This window comes from Varroa destructor, unplaced genomic scaffold, assembly GCF_002443255.2.
Source record: "Varroa destructor unplaced genomic scaffold, Vdes_3.0 BEIS01000007.1, whole genome shotgun sequence".
Taxonomy (NCBI): Eukaryota; Metazoa; Arthropoda; class Arachnida; order Mesostigmata; family Varroidae; genus Varroa; species Varroa destructor.
Genome location: NW_019211460.1, coordinates 15,325,733 through 15,348,207, shown reverse-complemented (window position 1 = coordinate 15,348,207; position 22,475 = coordinate 15,325,733). Strand labels below are relative to the sequence as shown.

Genomic DNA, 22,475 nt, shown 5'->3' with positions numbered 1-22,475 from the left:
TATATATATATAGTCACACAATTTATACATCACCTTGCCAATAGTGTTACCGCAAGCTGTTGCTATATTGTAAGCTCACACACCTTCTTCTCTAATTTTAATGCCGTAAGTCGTTTCGATATTATTGTCTAATAGTGCATCCACAGTTTAAGTTGATATATTTCCACACCCCATTTATTTGTCGTATCACAATGATCACTGAGATGGGTATAATAGATCTGCGGGTCAGACAGGCGAAAGGTTTTTGCCCAAACTCTTTCAAAAATCGTATTTGGGTCGTAATTGCTGTGGGCCAAAGAAACCCGGAAACAATACGTGACTTGTATTTTCTATAAAAAGCGTGAAACTGGAATATTCGAAAACGATAGAGATGTCAAACAAAAAAAAAAGTTCAATAGAGAAAGGTAGATGATAAACGGCTATATTCGTATGCATACGATTGCCTACTCTAAAAACAAATGAAGGAAGCCCAAAGAGAAGAGGGGGTCTGAAATTGCACGACGAAGACAAAACAAACACGTAGAATATGGCATACAACAAGAAACTAACTGTATGTCTTATTCATCCATATTCTTCTCAGTATAAGGAGACATGTCTATAATGCTAATCTTAGTAATGACAATATATGTACTAATTATACAAAAACGTATTCATATATATATATATATATATATACATATAAAATCATTACAACGGCAAGGACTATATATACGATACTCTCTTCTTACAACAACGATAGCAAAAAGCATAACATGACAATGACGAGAACCCGATAGATCAAAAAACTCGTACTATGAAACGGCAAAGATAAAAGGCTGACATTGGATAACAATGGAAACGTTAGTTTGACCCTGTGGCGCAGTGCAGACATGCGTCGTAGTAGCATGTACGTGTAGTTACTGTTATATTTAGAGAAAAAAAAAGCATCAAGAATAATATGAATTACCACTATGACTATAATGGTGGTATAGATTATCCATCCGCGATTACATAGTCAAAACATTACTTGGGTAACACTTGCTTATCCTCATCAGAGACGACAGCAAGACCCAAGCACCCCCTGAGATCCGGGCCTGTGGCGCTGGATGCCGCCTGTCCTCAACGATCAGATAGCAAAACTTTGAGGATATTCTAAGGATCAGCAAAAACGGCACGTAACATAAACCATTGTAAACGACATAAATACTAGGCGCAAAAAAACGCAGAGTTTGGAGCAACTCAGACCTATGTCAAGTAGATGTGCAGGGACATTCGCAGGACCCCGTATCGATGGTAAGCCATGACAACACCATGTTTTGCTTCAATCTCACCGAGACCATCATCTTTTTTAATATTAATTATTGATCAATCTGTGCGTCGTCTCAACCTTCAGCGTGCGAGTCAAACATGTTGCTGTAGATTGCTTTTAACTGCGGTGTGAAATTAAAATCCAATGGAATAGTCGTTTTACTTGAAAAAAATTTAGTTCGGCACGCGCCGTTGTCTTCCTCGTACAAATAAGTGACCTGTTGTTAACATAAGGACAACAAGGTAACAGGTCAAGGATAACAAAACTTACATACGAGGCAAAGCACGAACGATGATGATACCTTCAATTCAAAAAGTAAACAACATTGATATTAATGACATCATAAACGGTTAGTTATGAAGAAGCCCTAAAGTATTGTATTGTTAGCAATAGCGTTATTGGACGCGAAGGCGATTACGATAATGGGAGTAACAATGATAACTTAACTAGTTTTTATGTATGTACTAGTAGGTTGCCACTCAAAGACAGAAAAAAACTGAAGAACTTGGCAGGCCAAGACTCGACCAGGTGACATGGTCCTGCATCACTCCATGCTACCAAAGACCAACACGTTGCAAGAATGACATTTATTTAATCGAAACTGATCAGTAGTTACTGCTATCGAACGCTTATATATACGCACAGGAGTTTATAATACAATTCGCCATTGTTTGTGTATCGGCAGCAACGGTCAAGGACAGCTAGAAAAAAAGGCTTTGATAGCACGCGCTCTAAATGAACGTCTATAGTTATCAAGGTGGAAATTACTCGAACCTACTAATATCAGGAGTATTCTTTCGAAGGTAGATGTGGAACCGCCGTGCTCATCACTATCATTATTATTGATAGCATTAGTGAAAGCTGAATCAAGCCAAGGCAGTCACAATTAGGTCTCGGTAGCTTAAGGCGCGGCCGGCATTTGTCTCCGATATTCAAACACGGGTTCGCTATTGAGATTTAACAGCCGTAGCTATTTAGGCGAAACAAAAATAAAAACGAAACCGTCAAGATTAAACAAGGTAAAAGCCAACGGAGGCACTGGACTGATCAAATCGGGACAAGACAATTTAATTTTCGCTCGAGTCAGGCCCTGCTTGAATAATAGTGCCTTTGCAAGATGGCGACCTTTTCTGATCAACTCAAGATGCCGTTTTTTATAGCAGTAGTTATAGTGGAAACAATACATACTATTAATGGCGATAAAAAATGAATATAATTAAAGTAATGATTATATCGTATATATCATTGATAACACCAGTAGCCATCAATATAGACCGATATGAAAGCTACACAGATTCATTAAAATCTATATATATATATATATAAACAACATCCAAGCCCAGATGTCGCAACCCTGGGTAATATTGTAGTTGTTCGTATTAATTAACCCCAAAATTATTACCATTGAGGCCGACAGGATCTAAGTATAACCTAATACACGCGTGAGTTTTAAGCATAGATAGATTGTGGCGATGAAAACAAAGGTTATCTCAGATTTGCATATAAGCTATTACCATTAGCCAGCTAGCAGAGTCCTGGCAAACGCTAATTACCAGAAGCAGTTAGCGGAAAACGTATAAACTAGTTAGAACGTCCGCGTCGAGAGTTTGTTAATTAGCATAACAATAGAAAGAAGACGAGGAACGAAAGTATACGACAACGCATGCCTCGTGTTCCTTCTGGCCGGGACAAACAAAGGAAGTGCTGTTTAAAATACGATGATCATACGTTTGGCAAAGCAAAAAACCGATTAATTGTTGAAAAAAAAAGCTGCTATCTTCCGTACCGACAATCTAGAAGTAGATAACAAAACGGCTAACCAAGACGGCAGGAAAGCTGGCAAAACCAGTTTCATTAAGTGAAAACATACACATTTAGTATTACCATTATTCCTATTATGATTACTAGTACCGCACGTATGTATGTATGTATGTATGTATGTATGTATGTATGTATGTATGTATACGAAATAGGAGACAACGACTGAATGCGACAGTGATATCGTATCGTCTTGCCGAGTCGGCTGGTAATGAGCACACGAAATTAAACGAAAAACGAAATAGACCGGATAAATGGGCCACGACACGACGAGAAAATAATTTAGCCGATAATCATTTGAATGTGTAATGAAAATTTACAGTTATGGTATATGAACGATTCATCTTTGAGTGGTGGTCATATGCCCTGATATATTTGTTTATTTACTATAACGTCTACGTATATGGGCATACGGAGGCATACATACAATATAATAACGAAATAGAAATAGCCAATCATTGAATCCATCGTCGTTGAATCGCATTGCATTTTGTTAATGATAATAATAATGATTATTATAAGAGAAATAATTATATTATTATTATTAACTAGCGAGAGGAAAGAGAAATAAATATGAGCAACAGTTAGCAAAAGCCAAACACGTAAAATCAACCTATGCGGAGTTATATATATACAATAATATTACTATACTTATATATCGTATAGGCGTAAATAGGTCTGGGTGCGCTTTTGCACTCTAACAAAGCTTTTTTTCTCTCAATCAATATTCCTTATCGGCAATCATTGATTTCGGGTAAATATTCTTTACGAACCGTACGAAAGTAATATTGATCTTTTTCCATTCACAATTTCAACCCACCTTTCCCCGTTGCCCGCATTTTTAGCATATAACCTTTATATAATATATGTATATATATAGATAAGTAATGATCACTGATCCTGCTTTGCTGTTCCTTTGAGGTCTCCTAGACACTGAAACGTTGTTGGCAATACCTTTTCGTGTGCTCGGCATACTACAAATAAGTTGTGCAGCCTGATTTGAAGGCCTTCGCTTTGCGGTCGCAAAACAAGAATAAACCAAACCAGAAACCTCGGTCAATACGTATTTATATTTCCCTATTAACCGTTTGCTAAATGTTATCGTAGGAAATTGCCGTTCGTTAGAAAATGGTAAAATCGTTCAACTCGAATGACTCGGTTAGCTGGTTTTAATGGCGCCGTTCAAGATTAATCTATGATGGCTGCTTTCCGTCCAAGACATTCGGCACTGTGCGAAAAAATCTCAACTTGTCGCCCACTGGGAGTTTTTCAACTGCTTCATTGCCTCACTTGTTCCGATAATTTGTACGCCTGGTAGGAGAAAAGAGAAAGTGTTCAAGTTCGAAGGATAGATCTTCTTTCCGATCTAAATTGATTTACTGATGCATTAGTAAAATTAGGCAACGCACTTACTGATTGTCGAACGGAAGCCCTTGCAACACATGTGCTGAATGTATCTAGTCAACACGTTTTTTTCATTACATTTTACATTGTACTCTTTGGAAGCTTTATGTATTGCAAATACTTCATGTAATGATTTGATGTCTTCTTTTTTTTTTCTTGTTGTGCGTTCTTTTTCTCTGCCTGTTATAGGATGGCGATTCGCCCGTAGCCTAGTCCATATAAGATTTACGGGTGGAACCCTCGAGTTGCATGCCAAGCCTACTTAAGTCAACTACTCTGCCTGAACAGCACCAAATCACCACCTCAGACATCTCCACCATACCCCATATCGATCTCCTATCGCACCCAGCAACGACAAGAACGTGTGTAAGCGTTTGTGTGTGTGTGTGTCTGCCTGTGGGTGTGTGTCTGTGGGTGTGTGTGAGTGTGTGTTATTTGTCCATTGCTTGCGCCTCACCGGAAACATGATGAGCATTTGCAATGCAACCATGTCACCCATTTAATCCAGGACCAACATAGCAAAAATGCAACCTCATACACCGACAGATACTACCTAGAAACTTCGTGGTCCAGGCCGAAACCAAACGCTTTTCAGTACGATTTTGGCCTGTTCATTGGTGCTGATGCAATTGTGAAAATACTAGACACGGTAGTGGTAGTAGAAATGAGATATCGAAAATTTTTGCAGCATTCCAATTTTCGATGATTTCTCATCAGGTACGAAAATGAACTAATTGTATAGTAAGTGGTTTTCAACCGACACGCATGCTAGGTTCTTTCGATTACGTGCACCAGTTTTGCACAGCAGATTAGCTGTAAAAAATCTTTTCCGGTACTCTGCTTGGCGTTGTAGTACAGTATAGGACATACTCGGCAACAATAATCAATGGCAACACTTGGCCGCATCTATATATATCATGCAGTTTATAGATAATAGAGCTCATTAGCACGCACTAAAATTGCATACAACGGACCCCGGTCTTCCAACTCATGTTGAGTGCACGAATAGACAGCCTATTGAAAGGATACAGGCGATTTTTTTCAAAAAATACGGTATGTAATATGCTACGAGAACGGGGTAATTACCCCACGAAGTCAACGATTAAAGCGCATATTTTCATTGATGTTCGAAAGCATGTAAAAGAAAGACACGGCCCGACAATGCAATATGTAAGTAGCTGTCGGCAAGTTTCACATTTTTGGATAGATTCCCCCCCCCCCCCCCCGCCCCGGTAAACTTGGGCCCTAGTAAGATTTCAGCTTTCCAGGTGATATTCTGACATGTGGTGGCAGCCTTGTTTTTTGAGCACTGCGTAACGTGAAGGATCCATACAACGGTGAAGTACAATGCAGCAATCACAACGAGCAAACGTCGGCCAAATGCAGGTCTGCTTGGGTCCTAGAAGACCGCTTCTTAATTGAAGAACGCTGCTCCTGTCAAAAGAACTTGGTGAAAATTGCTCGTGAAACGCCCAAAGTTATAGTTGCTAAGGGAGTTAGTTTTTTTTTTAAACTGACTGGAAGCTTCGTACAGATTTGCTGTTTGCGTTCTTAGGATTGTATCGGTACGTTAAGCGCTATCTATGAGTGAGCGTAGTGCACGCTCGGTGTATACTGAGGGCTTCGGCTGAATTAGGAGGCTAACGATTCGGGTTTTTCAGAGCTGCAGGGAACAACTGGATTCGATTGCCGCTCACGTCTAACTGTGACCTTTCTCCATTTTAACGCGGGCCCATATCCGTAAACTCATCGCACGTTATTTAGTGCCGGCAGACATTCGATAGTCGTACACAAAATGCGAAGGTCTTAACTAACGCCTTTGTAGCCATTTTTCCAGGAAGAGGAAAAGAAAATGAATCGCGTGCGAGAAGACAAGTCAAGTGTAAATATTGCTTCCGCTGGAGGTTTTTTTCATTTAGACAATGCATTAAATAGAGTGGCGAAGACAGGGGGAAGGCGAGAGCTCGTCACTTCAAATAGCCTAGACAAACGAGAACATCGATCGAGCAGCTTCCGATAGTTAGTGGCTATCTTGTGGATACCTAACTGTTGTATTGCAGTTAACGGACACATTCTCGTTGTCGTCGTCACTATGGACATTAAATTAAATTTTATTGAGCGATCTTCATATCGTACGGCTTGCACAACGTAGTGAAGTTATCTCCAGCGTGATCGAGCACCTCTAAATAGATGATATATGGTACAGTCTTTGGCTGCACAAATTTTCTAGATTAAAATCTAGCTTTTTTCGTTCTATGGCTATAGAAACTTTTTGGGATAAGTTTCGAGCTTTCTCGTCTATGAGAAGGTGTCAGAGATCTTGTTTTATGTGGACTGGCACCCAGAGATATGCAATGGCTCTTCGGCGATCGTAAAATGGACGCCGACCTAAAAACCCTTTGTGTCTATGCTTCCATATTGTGAGGCTATCTCACAGCCTCTAGTTTACCCGAAATTTGGAGTGCGCTTCTAAATTTGGTTATTTTTTTTTTTAAATTAATTTTGTTTTTGCTGCTGTTGATTGCTGTTGTTCATTGCTCCCGAATAGAAAATCACCCAATTTCATTATCCACCGAATAATAACCATTTGTTTGCTTTCACGTTTACGATGACGTGCGGTTGTATATACAAGTTAAAAACAAATAGCCGGTATACACATCCGTAGTAGAATTTATTGTAATTTTAGTAACATTACGACCGTCAAGTTTCTTTACCGTGTTGATAAACCATTATCAACCGTAATCATAGGCCAATCAACAACCGCAATGTTCCCTGTTGATTATTATCAAATACATCTATCTAAAAAATATTAATATTTTTATCTATGCTATTCTTGAGCATGTGAAGAAAAAAATACCCTTCTGCTAATTATTACTATTAGATAATTTATTATTTTTGACAACTGCATGCCATCACCATCGTTTGACATAAATTCAATCTGTATATCGTTCATCTCGATACGTTAGACCCATTGTTAGCTCCTATTCGCACATTATCGAAAGCACGCGCATGCACTAAAAAAGATTTGCAGTGCCACAATGCGATCATAAAAAGCCTATATAGTGATACGGAAACACAACGATTTGAGACAACATGCTTATTGTGCGTTTGGTCTGGCGGGGGCCTTGCTTTTATACAAGGGGTCGTGACCCGCTATTTCTAGATTGACCCCAGTAGACGACCTAGAACCCATATATATATATATATAGCAAAGTTTGTTATGACATATAACGTGTTGTTTATAAAATACAAGCGGGTTTGCTTGTTCTAGGCTGGCGGCAAGACGTGCTCCGCGCTCTGAGTCGGTTTCGTCAGCTAGAAACCGCTGCCGATTTGTGAAAAATTTGTCCAATCAACACCTTAAATGCTACTTTTACCTACAAGGACAATAGGTGAATATTGTTATTATGTTTCCGCTTTAATTATCTATTAGACAACAATACAGTTCGAAATGCGGCCGGCGATGGGGGTAACGCACCTTAGTGTATTGTGTTTAAATTTCGCACCGATATTCGTGCTAGAATACACGCAGACTGCTTCGTTGTTTCTTGCGGCGAAAAACATAGCATTTACGATGGCAGTGTTTTGACGTAACACTTACATACATTTTTTTTTAGGCGTAATCAATCTAAATAAAGCGAAGACTCTTGTCTGACGCAAGAGGCACAATGCTAGCGATCAGTGATAGATTTCCCAATTGTCAAAGGCTTCGTAATCTTCTCATTGTATGATACATCTTAATAAGCCGCACTGGAATCAGACGTCACCTTAACCGCAATGTCGATCCAGACGTTAATCTGAACTGGCCATAATTGAACGCTGTAACGTACAAGTGCTCTACGCACTTGTATACCAAATCGCCTGTTCGTCAGAGTAGTACGTCATAGCGGCTAAACTAAATTTACGATCAATAATTTTAGAAGGGACGTGTGTGATGATTACTATGATCTAGGAACACGAAATTCCCTGCCCCCCCCCCCCCCGACACTTCATAAAGGGCAAACTATTATACGAATTAGTTCATAACAGTAATGCGACCATCATTACGATCGCAATGCCGTAGTATAACTAATATATGAATGTTAGGTAAACAGAAAATGATGTAGTTCAATACCTACGACAAATGAGTCATGTGGGGCCACCAAATAAAAACAAGTTGAAGTGACGTAAAATACAACGATGGCCGAGTTATCGTGAAGATGTTCCGTAGTCAATAACATAGTTAAATAGTAAGATTTCTGAGACTGACCCTAAACAAAGCAAGCGGTTTATCTTAAAAGCGTGTTACAGATTCGTTTGATTTTTGATCTGAGGTTAGAAGATTGGGTGAACCTGTCGAACTCAACTGCATTGACTGTAAACGAGTTCGGATCATCGAAAACCACAGACGATTTGCTAGACAAATTGAAGAGCACGAGCCATAATGAAGCTTCGCGCACTTTTTTTCAAAGGCTAATAAAAATAAAAAAAAAGAAAACACAATTCGTGCATACCACTGAGCTTGTATATCGAATACGCCGAACGTTATGGAAGCTGGACCTGGGAGTTTTGAATCCGCCGTTGCCGTTAGACGCCGCTGGAAACTTTCAAAATCTCAGGATGAAACAGCATCCGTGTTATTTTAAGTTTTGGCTTACATAAAACTGCGGAGCCATATTAGTATGACTGAAATCATGACAAAACAGCTTTGATACGCATGTATATTCAACCGTATACACGCATTTATGTATAATTAAAATTATACTGAAGACGGTGGGAGAGTAGCACCAGAATTTTGGGAACTAGCATTTGATGCTCGAATTCGTATTTTGGATATATGATAATTTTGGAAAGTTACTTGTTTCGCTTTTACTTCTGACCTGCGAGTTGTACCATTTTCGATAGTGTTTTTTCTAGAAACTTGATGATATTTGTCAAAACTCTACTCGTGCGTGAGCAAATAGGAGTCACTTTATTGTAGTTATCAGAGTAATAAATAAAAGGAATCATTATACTGATTTAGAAGCAAGGTGATAAGTGGAAACAAACTATCGTTACTACTATTATAACTGATAAAAATAGCCACGACCGCAGAATAAGCGTAAGAAAAAAATCAATAATAACCAAACGACTGATCGCTCTAAATGCTCGTTATCGTTGTGTAAGGAAATAACGATAATAGCGAAACGATGAAAATGAATAAAGCTAGAAAAAAAAGTAAACTTGAAAAAAAGTAAACTTAAAAAAAAAAAAAACAATAAAAATTATGGTACAGAGTATCATTTTATATAGGATTTGTTCTAAGCAGGTTTAACGTAGTTTTGCATATCGCTGTTTTGAAGCGAGCCAGCAATGGCGAAAAAAGGGTAAGGCGGTACTGCTGAGTGATATAATATTCTGTGTTGGCCCACCCTCGGCTTGAAGTGCCATACCATTTTAGAGTAGTCTCTATAGACATTACTACAGCAGCAGTAAGATTAACCCTAACACAGTCAGAGTCCTACAACACGACAACTATTATTTCGGGGCCGAATAGGGAAGTATCAAATTGACAGCTCATATAAAAAAAGTGAAAACAAAACAAGCAAAAACGTTGGTAAAAAACGGAAAAAATATAAAAGTAAAAACAAAAGAGCCGCGTGAAAATAGAAGTCCGAATAGAGAAATATATAGAGCTTGTTCTGTGGCACTGTCAAAAGAAGCAGTCGAGAACGTAAATTTGAGAAGACTTTAAACTCTACGTTGAAATGAAACACAAAACTCTGGTCGGCACAGCTAGCGTTCATCACTATAATATTGGATAACAAATAGAACCTGCGTGCAACCATAGGCCTGAGTTGTTTAGATCCTAAAGCCAGCCACGCAAGGAGGCAGGCAGGCAGCACAACACAAGGAGGAGTTTTTGGTGATAGCGGATGGATCGTCAACTGGGCTGAATTATCGGATAACTCGAGGCTGGTAAAGCGGACGAACGATATAGTGTATGATTAACATATACAACATGTCCGAATGGTACTGCCAACGGCAGGGTAGAAGAGCTTATCCTTCTTAGCTACTGGCAGTTTCCTTTAATGGCCGGGCGTGAGCCTCAGAGCTTCTGGAAGATTTTTCGAAGAACATCGATGAGTTTCCTCTGACTGCGCATACGACAAGAACACTTGCTTTGCCGCTTATCAGAAAATAAATACTTTCATAGCTAGTACTTCCACGAAATAGAGCATAAACATATAGAGGCAAATGCACTATAGAGATTTGAGCAGCGTGCGGCTGCTGAACCCTCGTCACCATTTTATGATGAATTTTCCTCGGATAGACTGTGCGATAGTATTTGACAAGTATCGAAAATATTCAATAGAGAGTAAAATACACGGCTAATAATCCCCGAGTCTAATAATAAATATTACTTCAACGGAATTAAGAGGGTCATATGCTTAATATCGCAGAACAAACCGACGTAGACCGCACAGGTACGGAGCAGAAGCAGCAAAATCAAAATAATGTAATAAATAGATAAAAATTAAGTCTTAAAAGGATGAATTTGCTTTCTTTATTTATTGTTTCTTTGTTAGCCAAAAATTATAGAAAGTTACGCAAGGGCTAACTTGTCGACATAGAGGTTACTGCGGGTTGAGAAAATTCGGCTACGTTTTCACTGACAGAATACTCTAAATCAATCAAATTGATTTATATAACATATTTACAAAAATGAAAAACTGAACAAATCCACGAAACACTATTGAAGGATACATGAATAGCCCTAAAAGGGTAGACAAATTAGATCCAAAATATATATACGGATATACGATACAATATACTACTGTGCAAGATTGCTTAAGCGTAACGTTGTTTGAGCATTCTACAATTGGTTAAGAAGATCTATATCGACAGGCTTCTACCGACATTTACTACGACAGTACAAGCATCCATGAAATAAATTTGTCTAACGCTTGTTCAATACAGATCTGATTGAAGATGTCCGATAGGTTTGCTTCTGTGTACAAGAAAGAAGATTACTTCTGAAAAAACACCAGATTTCACAGTCATTGTAACGCATCCGAGAAGTCTATTGGTTACATACGACCTGGCGAAGACAGACGTAAAATATAATAACACTTTCCTAATATTGCTACCATTTTCAATCACATAGAAACATACTTGTTTGAAAATTCAAAAACAATATAATTCGTATCAGAATAACCTCCAGTAATAACGTCATATTGTGAAATTAACTGAAGGAAAAACAAGTTTGTATATGCACTGGTCTAGGGAAGAGGCTAGTACCTGAACAGCGAATAGCATACAAATGCTCTCTAAAAAAGCAGAAACACCCCCCAACACAATTCCGTATCGGGGATCTGATTAGTTTGATATGGTCCTATCTCTTAAGGAAATGCGGCAGGATGCCTTCCTGAGTAGGATTCATATCTCGCTCGACGTTCAGGTCCATCCGTATCCTGCCTGCAATTTAAACTATCATAGATGTAACAAAGATGATTATATAGAAAATCACATTTGTTTCAAAATGAGACATCGGCTAATTAATGCACTGCAATTATTTTTATTTGTAAAAAAAACATCCCAATATCACAGCGATAAACGTACCTGGCTTCTTCAGCCCATTGAACGTGCCACACAACTAAAACAGCCATCATAACTTATCACCTCAACGCCACTTGTTTACTACTGGTGGGAGTAACTATGTCGTAAAGGTGCATTAGCTATTCCGTGGATCGCTATTGAACGTACTCACCTGAAACATGCATCTTGTCCGAAGGTGGTGCACGTTTGGAGTCGCTGTTCGGACGCTGTGCAATTATCGAAAGGGGAGAGCGTACAAATGGTGATGCAGGAGACAACTCGCTACCTGGAGAGGTAACTATTGGGGTTATCGTAGACGCAGAACTTGACATCGCTGAAGACGTACTCAAGTTCGGATTCAAGACCTGCTTGACATAGAGATCAACAAACCTAACATTACAATCTACTCAGCGACACTCTAGTGGCCAAGTGAATTTAAGCATGGCAAGGACACATTAGGACCCAGGCGAAATCTTTGTTAACAAATAAAGCAAGCAGTTGTAAGATTAAAAGGCTACGAATCTGATCTGACTAGTTGTCGAGGGACGAAAGCCGTTCGAATGGTTTCAGCCATCTTGTAGACAAGCGCAATTTTTTGTGCTTCCGTCAGTCCGGGCTCAAAGAAGCCTTCGTGACTTCGGAAGATCTCACGGAGCTCTGTCCGGGTCAGCTTAGTTCCCGTGACAAGAGGTCGAACCTGAGACCATAGGCATGCATGAGAAAAGAAACAAAACCCGAGATGTAAGTCACATTCTAAATAGATGTGATCGACAATTAGCTCAACATCCAGATTCTCTGATTTAATAACAACTTGATTAATATTGCGATTTTTCGATGAAAGGATGCAGTCAAAACGAAGAGACGAATGCTGAAATGCCGTCGTTGACTTCCCTTGTATCCGAAGCATACTTTAAGTAGATACAGCTGAGTCACGTCGCTTGTGGAAAAGTTAAACGCAAATACTCACCAGTAAATAGAGGTTTCGTAATCGGCGTAGTTTACATCGTAGAATTTCGTGTCTATCTTGGTCCTCCCGAGCAGTAGTGCTAAGTTTCGATGACGGCGTAACCGAGTTCCTCGAGCAGTGCAGTGCTGACCCCAGCGACGTAGCAACATCACTGGCGATTTAGAAAGAATAATTAGACTTAAAATGATAGTACAAGTTCATCATCTACTAACCTATGCCAGCTCGAATCGGTGGGGTGTCATGCCTTATCATCAAGGCCATAACTTCATTAGGTATAGAAAATGTTTTGTCTATTGATTTGTGTACCTGCATTTACTGTTCCTCTTGCTGGCCTTGGAAATATAGTCGCTAGTCTCGTTAGGGCTGCTAGGAATTAATCTGTCTTTTTTATCATCGTAGGCTTTTCTGACAAGTATCATCCTTATACGATTGGTTAAAACCAACTGAAATATTCATCGCATGAAAGATGGTCACAGTAAGCAGATGTCGTTTTCTGTCAAAGCGGTGCATACGAGCTCCTAAAAAAAGTATCAACTTCTCCTAATTATGAGATTTTAAATCTATTTCAGACGTGTTAGCTAGCTGGTCATACTATATCATTCGTTCATGTTAGTGGCTTAAACCCACCACGAAGTTTATGACAGTGCAAAATGCTCCTCTTATGAGTCTCGAATCAGAAAGTCATCGTATTGAAAACTGTCTATTCAGGCTAATGTCCTATAGCGTCGTTGGAAATGAACGTATGTCTGTCTTTTGAGCTTTTGATTGGTTCTACCATCTGAAATCAGCTAGAGCATTGTGTACACTGAACTATGCAGAACATCTGTCAATACTAACCCAAATGATTACTATATGAGGTGGAAATAGTTTAAATTTTATGTCTGCCACCGACTTTACGCGTTAGATCAAACGGCTGACCCTTTCGACTTTATATCACTACGTATCCCTGAGATCACCAACAAAACATGTTACCCATTTATCTATCACAGGGACGTATGACAATCGACCGGGCGATCGATTTTATTCGAAAATAGTATGAATAGACCTTGTCAATTTTCGTATCGTGCACGAACCTTGCTTTTGTCATTGATCTTAGTATCAAACAGTCCGACGTCATAATTAATCTGTTTAATTTCGTCAGGCGTAAGCGGGCTAAGTCTAGTAACGGCACAGGGAATCATGAACAGATTGCACAGTCTGGCGATGTACATCTCATGTTGACTCATATTTAGTCTATTGGCATATACAGATCCATCCGCAGTGGAGCGTTCGTACATCTCATTCAAAATACCTGAAAGTTCATTAGTTCTATTCATAAGATCGTAGATGTAATGAAACCCTGTAGCGTCAGTAGCAGCTTTTCAGCTGGCGACCGTCGCGACCTGATTGAATAGTCTACGTTCAATTGCAAAGACAGGATGTATTTCAACGTGAAAAATCATCACTACTTTACTGCCATAATAACAAAAGCTTACTCTTGAATTGAATCAAGACTGTGAACAGCTTGATGCGTTCGAGTTCCATGGTACGCAGACGACCCTTCAGGGATTCCATTTCTCTCGCTATTATCTGTGTTAGGTTATGAGTGAACTGGATCAGTTTCGACTCTGGAACTTCTATAGAGCTGCGAGCAGCTACAGATATAATGCGAGCTAGAAACACAAAATTTGGTTACGTTAACACAAATCGTATCCTTTCACATCTAGCGGAAAGCCTCGATACCTTGCCGCGTATTAGGTTAAATATCAATTCGAATTTTCAGTGCGTTAGATCGTATGAAAGTTGATATAGCGAATCCCGCTTATCGAAAATAATTCTTTCCCTATCGAGATATGAGTAGTATAATCTTCCGCTGTTTGGACGGTAACTTGTTAGTTTCGCTGCTGTAGAAGTTCGGGGCATGTTCTCAACGGCAATGTCGACATCGATTTGAATGACTTTTCTTTTAAAAATCGCCAAGATTTCACAAAAGTAATCGATGGCACCAATATCTGGCGAGCATAGCCCATACCCGTAATTTCTGCATTTTGCCCACCGTCACTTTGTCGGAACGACGCCGAACGCTGCTGTGCAATAGAAATAATTTGCCTCTGTTTACTGTCACCTCCACCAATTGTTGACAGTACACTTCAGCCGTAATTTTACAAAACAGGGTTTATGAAGCTGTAGGCTGCATTGGGCCGCCAAACGGACATCGTAAGTTCTTGGAAGTGAATACTTGTTTGAGATTATGACCCGCCGGTTTAGTTGCATCCACGAGCCGATATGATCGTCTAGGATTATGATGAATGGCCTATGTTCTTATTACAAGTCATGATTTGGTACAAAAATCAGCATAGTTCAGCAAAGAGAAGTAAGTGCGCCTTACGTGTTTTTCTGGTCCTCGCTCAAGCGACATAACGTCCGTTGGTACATCTTTTTTACCTCATTAATTTGATCCAGGCGAACAGGTATGGTATTTTTACGTAGACTAAACCTGGGTACTAATGCTAGGGCACTTTCAGATGAATAAATTGTCAATAGTTTGTCATTCATTCTCGCCGAGTCTCTTCTACCAAACTCATTTCCGTGTTCAAAATTAACTTTCTGAAATTTTGCGGAACCCACGACCTACAGCGTTCCTAATAATTGTACCTTCACTGAATGCAAGGTTTATAGGACGAACTGTCTCCGCCATTGTAAGTCCAAAGAGGAACTCATATTCGAAAGCCAGCCAAATTTTCCTAATTTTCAGGAATCCACTATAACTTGCCTGCTAAAAGCCCCTAGTGACAACATCCGAGTGAACGCCTGTAGATTTTAGTGCATCTTCTATACAAAAGATAGCATATTGTTATAAAATAGCATTATTTTGACATGTGAAATTAATGTTTGTTAGATTTTCAATTGAACGATATGATATTTGAAACGGTGGTCATACGGGCAATTTTTGAGTAGTGTTATAAATCTCTAAGTACGTTTCTGATTCTTGTTTAAGATGCATTGTTATGGACCTTTTTTTGTTTGAATAAACGTTCGAGTCCGACAAAGCGCTGATGAGCGAGTCAAAACACCCTAGTTAGCTTCTCATCGTCAATAACCTTTGCTCAATCTACTTACTGAAGGCGAACGATGCGGGTTGAAGTCCCACAAATAACGGATGCGTTTCGGCACCGTAACGTTTGCGCAGTCTCGCCATAACGACCATCATTCGCGGCTTATGAAGGTAGTCAGGAGGCATTTGATTTTCGCTCGACATATCCAGTGTTTGGCTGTTGCTCCCAGTCTGAATGTTTTCATAAAGATTGTGCTTCGTACAGCTTAGATGAGCCAAGGTGGTTAATAAGCGACGAGCTAATTATTTATTGGTACAGTCTCACTTATGACGGTGGCTGCCTATGGAGAGAATCGGTTAGAAAATATGCCATCGTTGGAAAGAGCTATTGTCTTCAAACATCCTTATGAAAAGATTTCCCGACTAAACGTTTAGACTTGCCGCTTACCTCGAACAGGTCGTTATCGAAGTTAGGGTTCACTCTGCTATCTGGTAATGGATATGGCGGTACGTTGTATTTCGGCACTTCGGGTGGACCGTGGGCAGGTTTGTTTTCTAAATGATGTGATAACTCACCGAAGTACCTTCCTGATAACAATAAACAATTAACGACGTTCCAAATAATTATGGAGGATGAGATGTGACCATTTTTCTAGACTAAATCGACCTCGCTTTGTATTTGGGTCGGAGATTCGAAAATCTCAACAGTTCAGTCATTTCAGCGTTTTTGCCACATTATTGTAATTAAATGCTCAATAGTAGTATATTTCGTACGGGCAAGGGGTTACCTTTACCCTACCTTTCATAACCGACTTGTAGTTTACTAACACCAGTACAGATTATACAATGAATCTTAGATTGTTTTTTGACCTCTTACTCGCTTACCAAAGTAATTAGGATAGTCACTCCGGTACTGTACGTACGCATCTCCACTCTGAGGGCGCGACTTTGCAGACGTCGGGGTGGAAAACGGTCCGTTTGACGGCAAGTCACGTTCCGGTAGACGACCAATTGTCGTCGTTTCAGGTGAATCCTCCTCACCTTGAGCCTCGTCATTGCTGTAAAATGGCCATATGTAGCGGTCATTCAGCTAATGTTTGGAAACGGTCCTTAGAGAGCTAGTTCTACTACCCGTTAAAGAACACGTTTCAGTTTACATTGCTTTTTAACAGCAGAAAAACCAGAGACCAGGTGTCCTAAAGCAAGGACCTCTTCATTCTACAGAGTGCTCAAAAGGTCCCACAAGTAATCTCAGGTGAATTTTTTCTTTCAACCGCAACCAAAAGTGCGCTTTTCCTCTAAATACGTTCTTTTGAAAAGAGACAAACAAGAAGAAAACGCACGAACCTAATATTAAAGACTTAGTATAGCGATCAGGATTTCTGATTTTCACATATATATATCAAGCTGATTTATTTATGTGGATAACCATTTCTTATTTTTGTGTTGTTTGTTTCGTCATTTCACGCTTACCCATAAGCTACTGTGGTATCGTCTTCTTTACCCCCATACCCGCCGTTGCCGATTCGTTTATCACTATCGTATCCTTCCATTTCATCATTTGCGTCCATCTCATGGGAACCCGACTCTTGGTCCTGACGCGATGCCCGATCGTCGTCGAAGCTGTCTTCATACTGACACACAGCTTCTGTTGCGCACACTAAGGGTCGACAAAAAAAAATCGATCGTTTGACATCGAGGTCGGAGAAAGAAGTTCAAAATAGGTATTTTTCAAGCAAATGTTGGAAGACGTTTAAGAATTTCGTACGTTTAAGACGGCATACACTCTATTGGCTAAAAGAATTTAATTATTTTCCAGGGGAATATCTTCATCTATATATATATATATATATATATATATATATATAGTTAGGGAAAAGGCGACTAAACAACTAACGAATTTTCATTTTACATTTGTTCAAGTAGCAGAATACAGTAAAAAGTAAGGGTAAAAAGTTATATTATAAAATAAGAGTGGGAAAAGTTATGCAGAATGACCGTTCCAAAATGCTAAAGGACGAAATAGGTTTTTCGCTACCTCCTCAGAATCACCTTTTCGATACTTTATCGTCGAAAGGCAGTGTAGATGTTGCTCCATTTATCCATTTTTTTTTCTCAATGGAGCTATGAAACAGCGTGGTAATTATTCGTAAATTGAACTAGTGATAGCCTCATGCTGATGGTGGCAGCGCGCTTAAGAAATGCGTACTAACTAGCCAGACTGCTTTGCCTCTATAGTCGCATATAAATGCATGTGATTGCTTTGTCTGCCATGTTTTCCTATGCGATCTCGTCTTACCTAATTGTTGTCGTAAATCTCTTTGTTTTTTCCGTAGAGTCTGAATAGTGTTGCGTCTTTTCAACACGGATTCTATTATTTCTGGCCGACAAAATTGCTACATCACAAAATTCAACAGTTCGAGAACAAAAAAAAAAACATTCATCTGTTAACACAAAGGTTCCTCAGAATTCCGTGTAATGTAATTACTCTGTTCTACTTATACTTCGTAAATAATGACCATTTCTGAGCGGTCCATTGAACACTTGACAGGACGAAGTATGATAGATTGGCAATTAAAAGAATGATTGAATAAGTAACTGTAAGCAGTGATTGCCCGACGATTCGAACGCTCTAGAAAGACATAAAATTTGACCTAAAAGATAAGAATAAGTACAAAGCAAGGAAAAATTTCTAAAAAAAAAAATACAATAATATTGTACGACGATATGAATCTAAAAAGTCTCATTACGAGATAAATGTGTCCGATCGGAGAAATTGCCCAACAATGATATTGCACCGTAGGACGCTGCATGGTACCTAGGATATACTGCACGTCACCTTGTACAGGCACACGCAGCCCCTGACCCCACTGTCCCACATATGGGAGCGATGAAGCTAGCGTAAATTAAAGTACTCGAGAAATGAGTTCGCTTAATTTGTAGATTGCTTCAAGACCAAAAAACCTTACGATCCATCGATGATTGTAGACTGAGCGTATACGATACAAATAATTTTCGTATAATAAAACTGCTGCAGGACAAGCTGTCATGTGGGCATTTATCTTTACGGAAAATGTATTCGATCAAACTCGTATCGATGTGATCGAGCTGACGCTTTCAATAGACGCAATGTAAATTCACACAATATTATTTACGCTAATTTCTCAAAAAACACTAACTTTTACCTATGTACCGATAAGAAGTAGTACGGCTGACATATTCTAGACGAATATACCAGTCTTAGTATTTCTCTGCTCATCATTTGACAGATAAGCTTACGTCCTCATAGAAAGATATTGAATATTTAACGATAACGTTACCCCATGCAAGCAAAGGGAATCTGGATTCAAAAAGGTTTAAATTTTCACACGTGTCATAAAATTTTATTGAAAAAGCAGTGTCCACTTGGGAAAAACGACTCTGACATCATGTTCAGAATCATTATTGATAAGGAACATTGATGGACGCACGCTCTATGTGATAATTTTAACCTGCTTTTACTTACCTGCTATGATGCATAGTATTAGAGTCCTCCAAGCAGGCCACATCGTCATAGAGTCCTTTGCGGCGAATGCGGAAAATGAAGGTCAGTTATCACGAACGAGCTTTTATAGCCGCGCGAGCTCGGAGGCGGCTGATCAAATATCTGGCGTAGTCAAGTAATTTTTATTTGGAAGCTATCTAGCTCAAGCGGCTGTGAACTTGCTCGATAACCATAGTTAACAGACATGGAAAGATTCAACAAGATTTATTGTAGCTCTGATCGATGAACCTTCTAGCTATAAGGCAATTATCAAATTACCTAAAATAAAACGGTGGAAGACTACTAAGGGTGCTTTTTTGACGGCCACCTAGTAGGACGCGTTAAAGAACCTTGTGGAAAAAATTATATGGTCCAAGACGCCGATACGACACCATCATTTCTTAGGGAAAACGGTAACACTAGGTACGCTCATAATAAATTATGCGTAGTTGTCTGAAACAGCATAATAGACTTCTGGGCGGGATCATTTACAGCAGCTGATAGATCGAGTCAAGCAAGAACTGGGCTATTAGTTGGACCGTTTGCATCACATAGCTGCTGTCTCAAGAAAAAACCACTGGTCAAAGAAAGACGTGAGTAAGCGCCACTAGACCGGGCGGATTAAGAACGTGGCTAAAAAACTTTCATACATGCTGTGCATAAAGGCTTTGGCTTGCCGGAAACTGCCCAAAGATATTTTCCAAAATGCTGTTAAATGGGAAAAAGCCGACTCAAAAATTTCCGTTATTTTCAATTTCACTTGAAATCGATAAATCAGAAATTTCGTACGAAATTTAAAAAAGGACCTGCAGACAGCGTCCTATTAGAGAGTTTATAACTTTGGAGAAAGCCTTAGCGAGCTGCGCGTTGAAATTCATTGAATTGCTCTTATTTCGCAAGGATGATGCATATTTTCTTGTAAGTTGTTGTTCTACGAGGCAGGATTGATACAAAAGAGCTATTACAGATTTACGAAATTAGAAGAAAAACAAATATGTAGTTGACAGTGTTATATATTGGGTACCGATTTATTTATAGCTTCGTTTAGTGGCCAACGGAATGCCTATTGGTAGTCACAAACGATAATATGTGGCTTTCTTCCCATCGATTTAATATCTACCGGCTCTCAAGGCTGTTTTTTACGAATGTTTTACAAACTGAGCAGTAAGAGGTGCAAAAGGCTGTCGAACTCTCTTCGTAGAAGAGGTCCCCTATGAACATAATCTAAAGAAGCTTGATCTTTCATTAAATCTTTCTTTTGAGAAAAATGGGTTACAATAGTCATGTTTGCATTTTGGCCGATGAAGTATTTCTTTTTAAGCCAGTTACATTTCAAAAAGGTTACCCTTTTTATCTGTTACGCTTCTACCAGCGTGTCCTTCTAACGTATGATATGTCTATCAATATGTACAACTATTAACAACAAAAACTACAACTTATCCCGTTCCTGTACACGAAATGTCTGAAACTCGAGCGAATCAAATTATCTGTCCTATGCGAACTGCTCCGCGGACTCACCTGTTTTTAGCTACAGGATCAAGGACTTGCTTTCATTAGGGAGTCTACCCGAGTATTTCAACAGACTTATGAAACGAAGTGATAACTGTAGAAGCATCTGTTACCCTTTAAAATAATACCTTATCTGGGTTATCTCCCTTTCTTTGGTAATTTTTTTTTCTAATTATTAATTTCTACTAGCATTTTTCCTGCCAAAGCAGAGATTTGTGGATGAAAGACGTGATGCGTATAGTGTATGGCGCTATAATATTTTAAGTAAGACGTAACTAGTTGAGTATAGAATCGGTGGTAATTTCAAGGTAATTTTAGTATTATCTGATTATCTAAATGAAGGGCAAGAACGATCAACTGTTTTAGATGGACACTAGGCGTAAAATAACTTCGACTTAGCAAGGGCTGTTTCACCTAAACCGTGCTGATAACCGCTTCTGGCCGCAGCTTAAATTTGCCTAACACTAAAACTTCAGGGACAAACAGGCAAAAACAAAGCGGGAAACGATACATAGTGCTCCTTTGCTTTGATGAACTGCTATTATTCCAATAAGAGAGCAGCTTAACTTGAAATTACATCAGTGTCGTTAATAGTTTAATTTCTATGTCACTTGTCACTTTGTTGATAGTTATTAAAATCACGAAAAGACTACTATGAATGCGGCTGATTGCTCCAGAGGCATGAAAATACCACAGCTGTTTAATTCTACACGTCGACGTATACCAACTGCCAATAGTTGGCGGTTAATTGCGATTAAGATATAGTCGGATTTCGTAAAGAATAACGCTGCTAGCGTCACAGGAGAGCAGAAACATCTAGTGACACTTTCCCTCAAAAAAAGCTAGAACAGCCGATTTGAATATTGTCACGGTGTCGCTCAAATCGCTGTGTCGCTGTGTTTAGTCAAATATCGAAAACATCGAATCGCCTACAGAGATCAGGTGTTTTTCGAACCATGTTAACAATGAACACCCTTCCTCCGATTCACAGCACAGGAACCGTATCTAGCAAACTGAAGAGACGAATTCTGCTCGTCGTCTCGGGAATAAGTGCAATGAGGCAGAACAAGGCGAGTTCGTCCCGTATTGATCTAAGATCGCCAACGTTTAAGCCACTATATGAACAACTCACAGATCAGATAAAAAATAAACATAATACATTAAATTTTCGTCTAGCAGAAACAAGTTGACGTGATCCACTAATCTTTGCTCCAATTAAATTCTGTTCGCCCATGTTGATATGCTTCGATCAACCGAATCCCGTTGACGCCTTTCGAAGCTAGGTATTCGACTAGTCGATTACATAAACTTAACTCAGATAGCAACTAACCTGAACCTTAAATAAATCCTAAAAAAAAAAACAAAAATTGATCCT

General features: G+C 39.2%; 2 protein-coding genes across 26 annotated transcripts in view; one reads left to right on the top strand and one right to left on the bottom strand.

Moving 5' to 3' along the window:
* Positions 1 to 22,475, top strand: part of LOC111254109 (electroneutral sodium bicarbonate exchanger 1-like) — a 149,689-nt gene that overhangs the window by 86,470 nt on the left and 40,744 nt on the right. For 19 of the 22 annotated variants that reach the window (XM_086975139.1, XM_086975149.1, XM_086975138.1 and 16 more), the window contains one exon: positions 1,035 to 3,718. In XM_086975139.1, coding sequence (XP_086831265.1) covers positions 1,035 to 1,064 — 30 coding nt within the window. In that variant the 3' untranslated portion in view covers positions 1,065 to 3,718. Of the gene's footprint in view, positions 1 to 1,034; positions 3,719 to 4,699; positions 11,023 to 22,475 lie in introns of those variants that run through there. The other 3 variants (XM_086975133.1, XM_022814622.2, XR_015317312.1) reach the window with 2 other exon arrangements.
* On the bottom strand, positions 11,007 to 19,709 carry LOC111254111 (uncharacterized). Of its 4 annotated transcripts, XM_086975152.1 has the most exons (14): positions 19,574 to 19,644; positions 18,368 to 18,464; positions 17,542 to 17,728; positions 16,954 to 17,126; positions 16,517 to 16,656; positions 16,134 to 16,299; positions 14,510 to 14,686; positions 14,108 to 14,325; positions 13,341 to 13,477; positions 13,035 to 13,185; positions 12,600 to 12,764; positions 12,240 to 12,432; positions 11,771 to 11,947; positions 11,007 to 11,505 (listed from the first exon to the last, which is right to left on the bottom strand). In XM_086975152.1, exons 3-13 carry the CDS (start codon positions 17,637 to 17,639, stop codon positions 11,865 to 11,867), a joined length of 1,701 nt encoding a protein of 566 aa, XP_086831278.1. In that variant the 5' UTR covers positions 17,640 to 17,728; positions 18,368 to 18,464; positions 19,574 to 19,644; the 3' UTR covers positions 11,007 to 11,505; positions 11,771 to 11,864. The 4 variants fall into 4 exon arrangements, with proteins under 4 accessions (XP_086831278.1, XP_086831277.1, XP_086831279.1 ...); XM_086975151.1 differs by lacking the exon at positions 18,368 to 18,464 and having other exon boundaries at positions 19,574 to 19,709; XM_086975153.1 differs by lacking the exons at positions 12,600 to 12,764; positions 18,368 to 18,464 and having other exon boundaries at positions 19,574 to 19,709.

Bases quoted from the DNA above. Each gene is read 5' to 3' on its own strand.
- LOC111254111 (XM_086975151.1), bottom strand. From the start codon at position 19,622: ATGACGATGTGGCCTGCTTGGAGGACTCTAATACTATGCATCATAGCA. The intron at 14,687-16,133 runs GTAAGTAGATTG...TTGTGTTTCTAG, and splicing joins ACCCGCATCGTTCGCCTTCA to CTCGCATTATATCTGTAGCT. The intron at 12,433-12,599 runs GTCAGATCAGAT...TATGTCAAGCAG, and splicing joins CTTTCGTCCCTCGACAACTA to GTCTTGAATCCGAACTTGAG.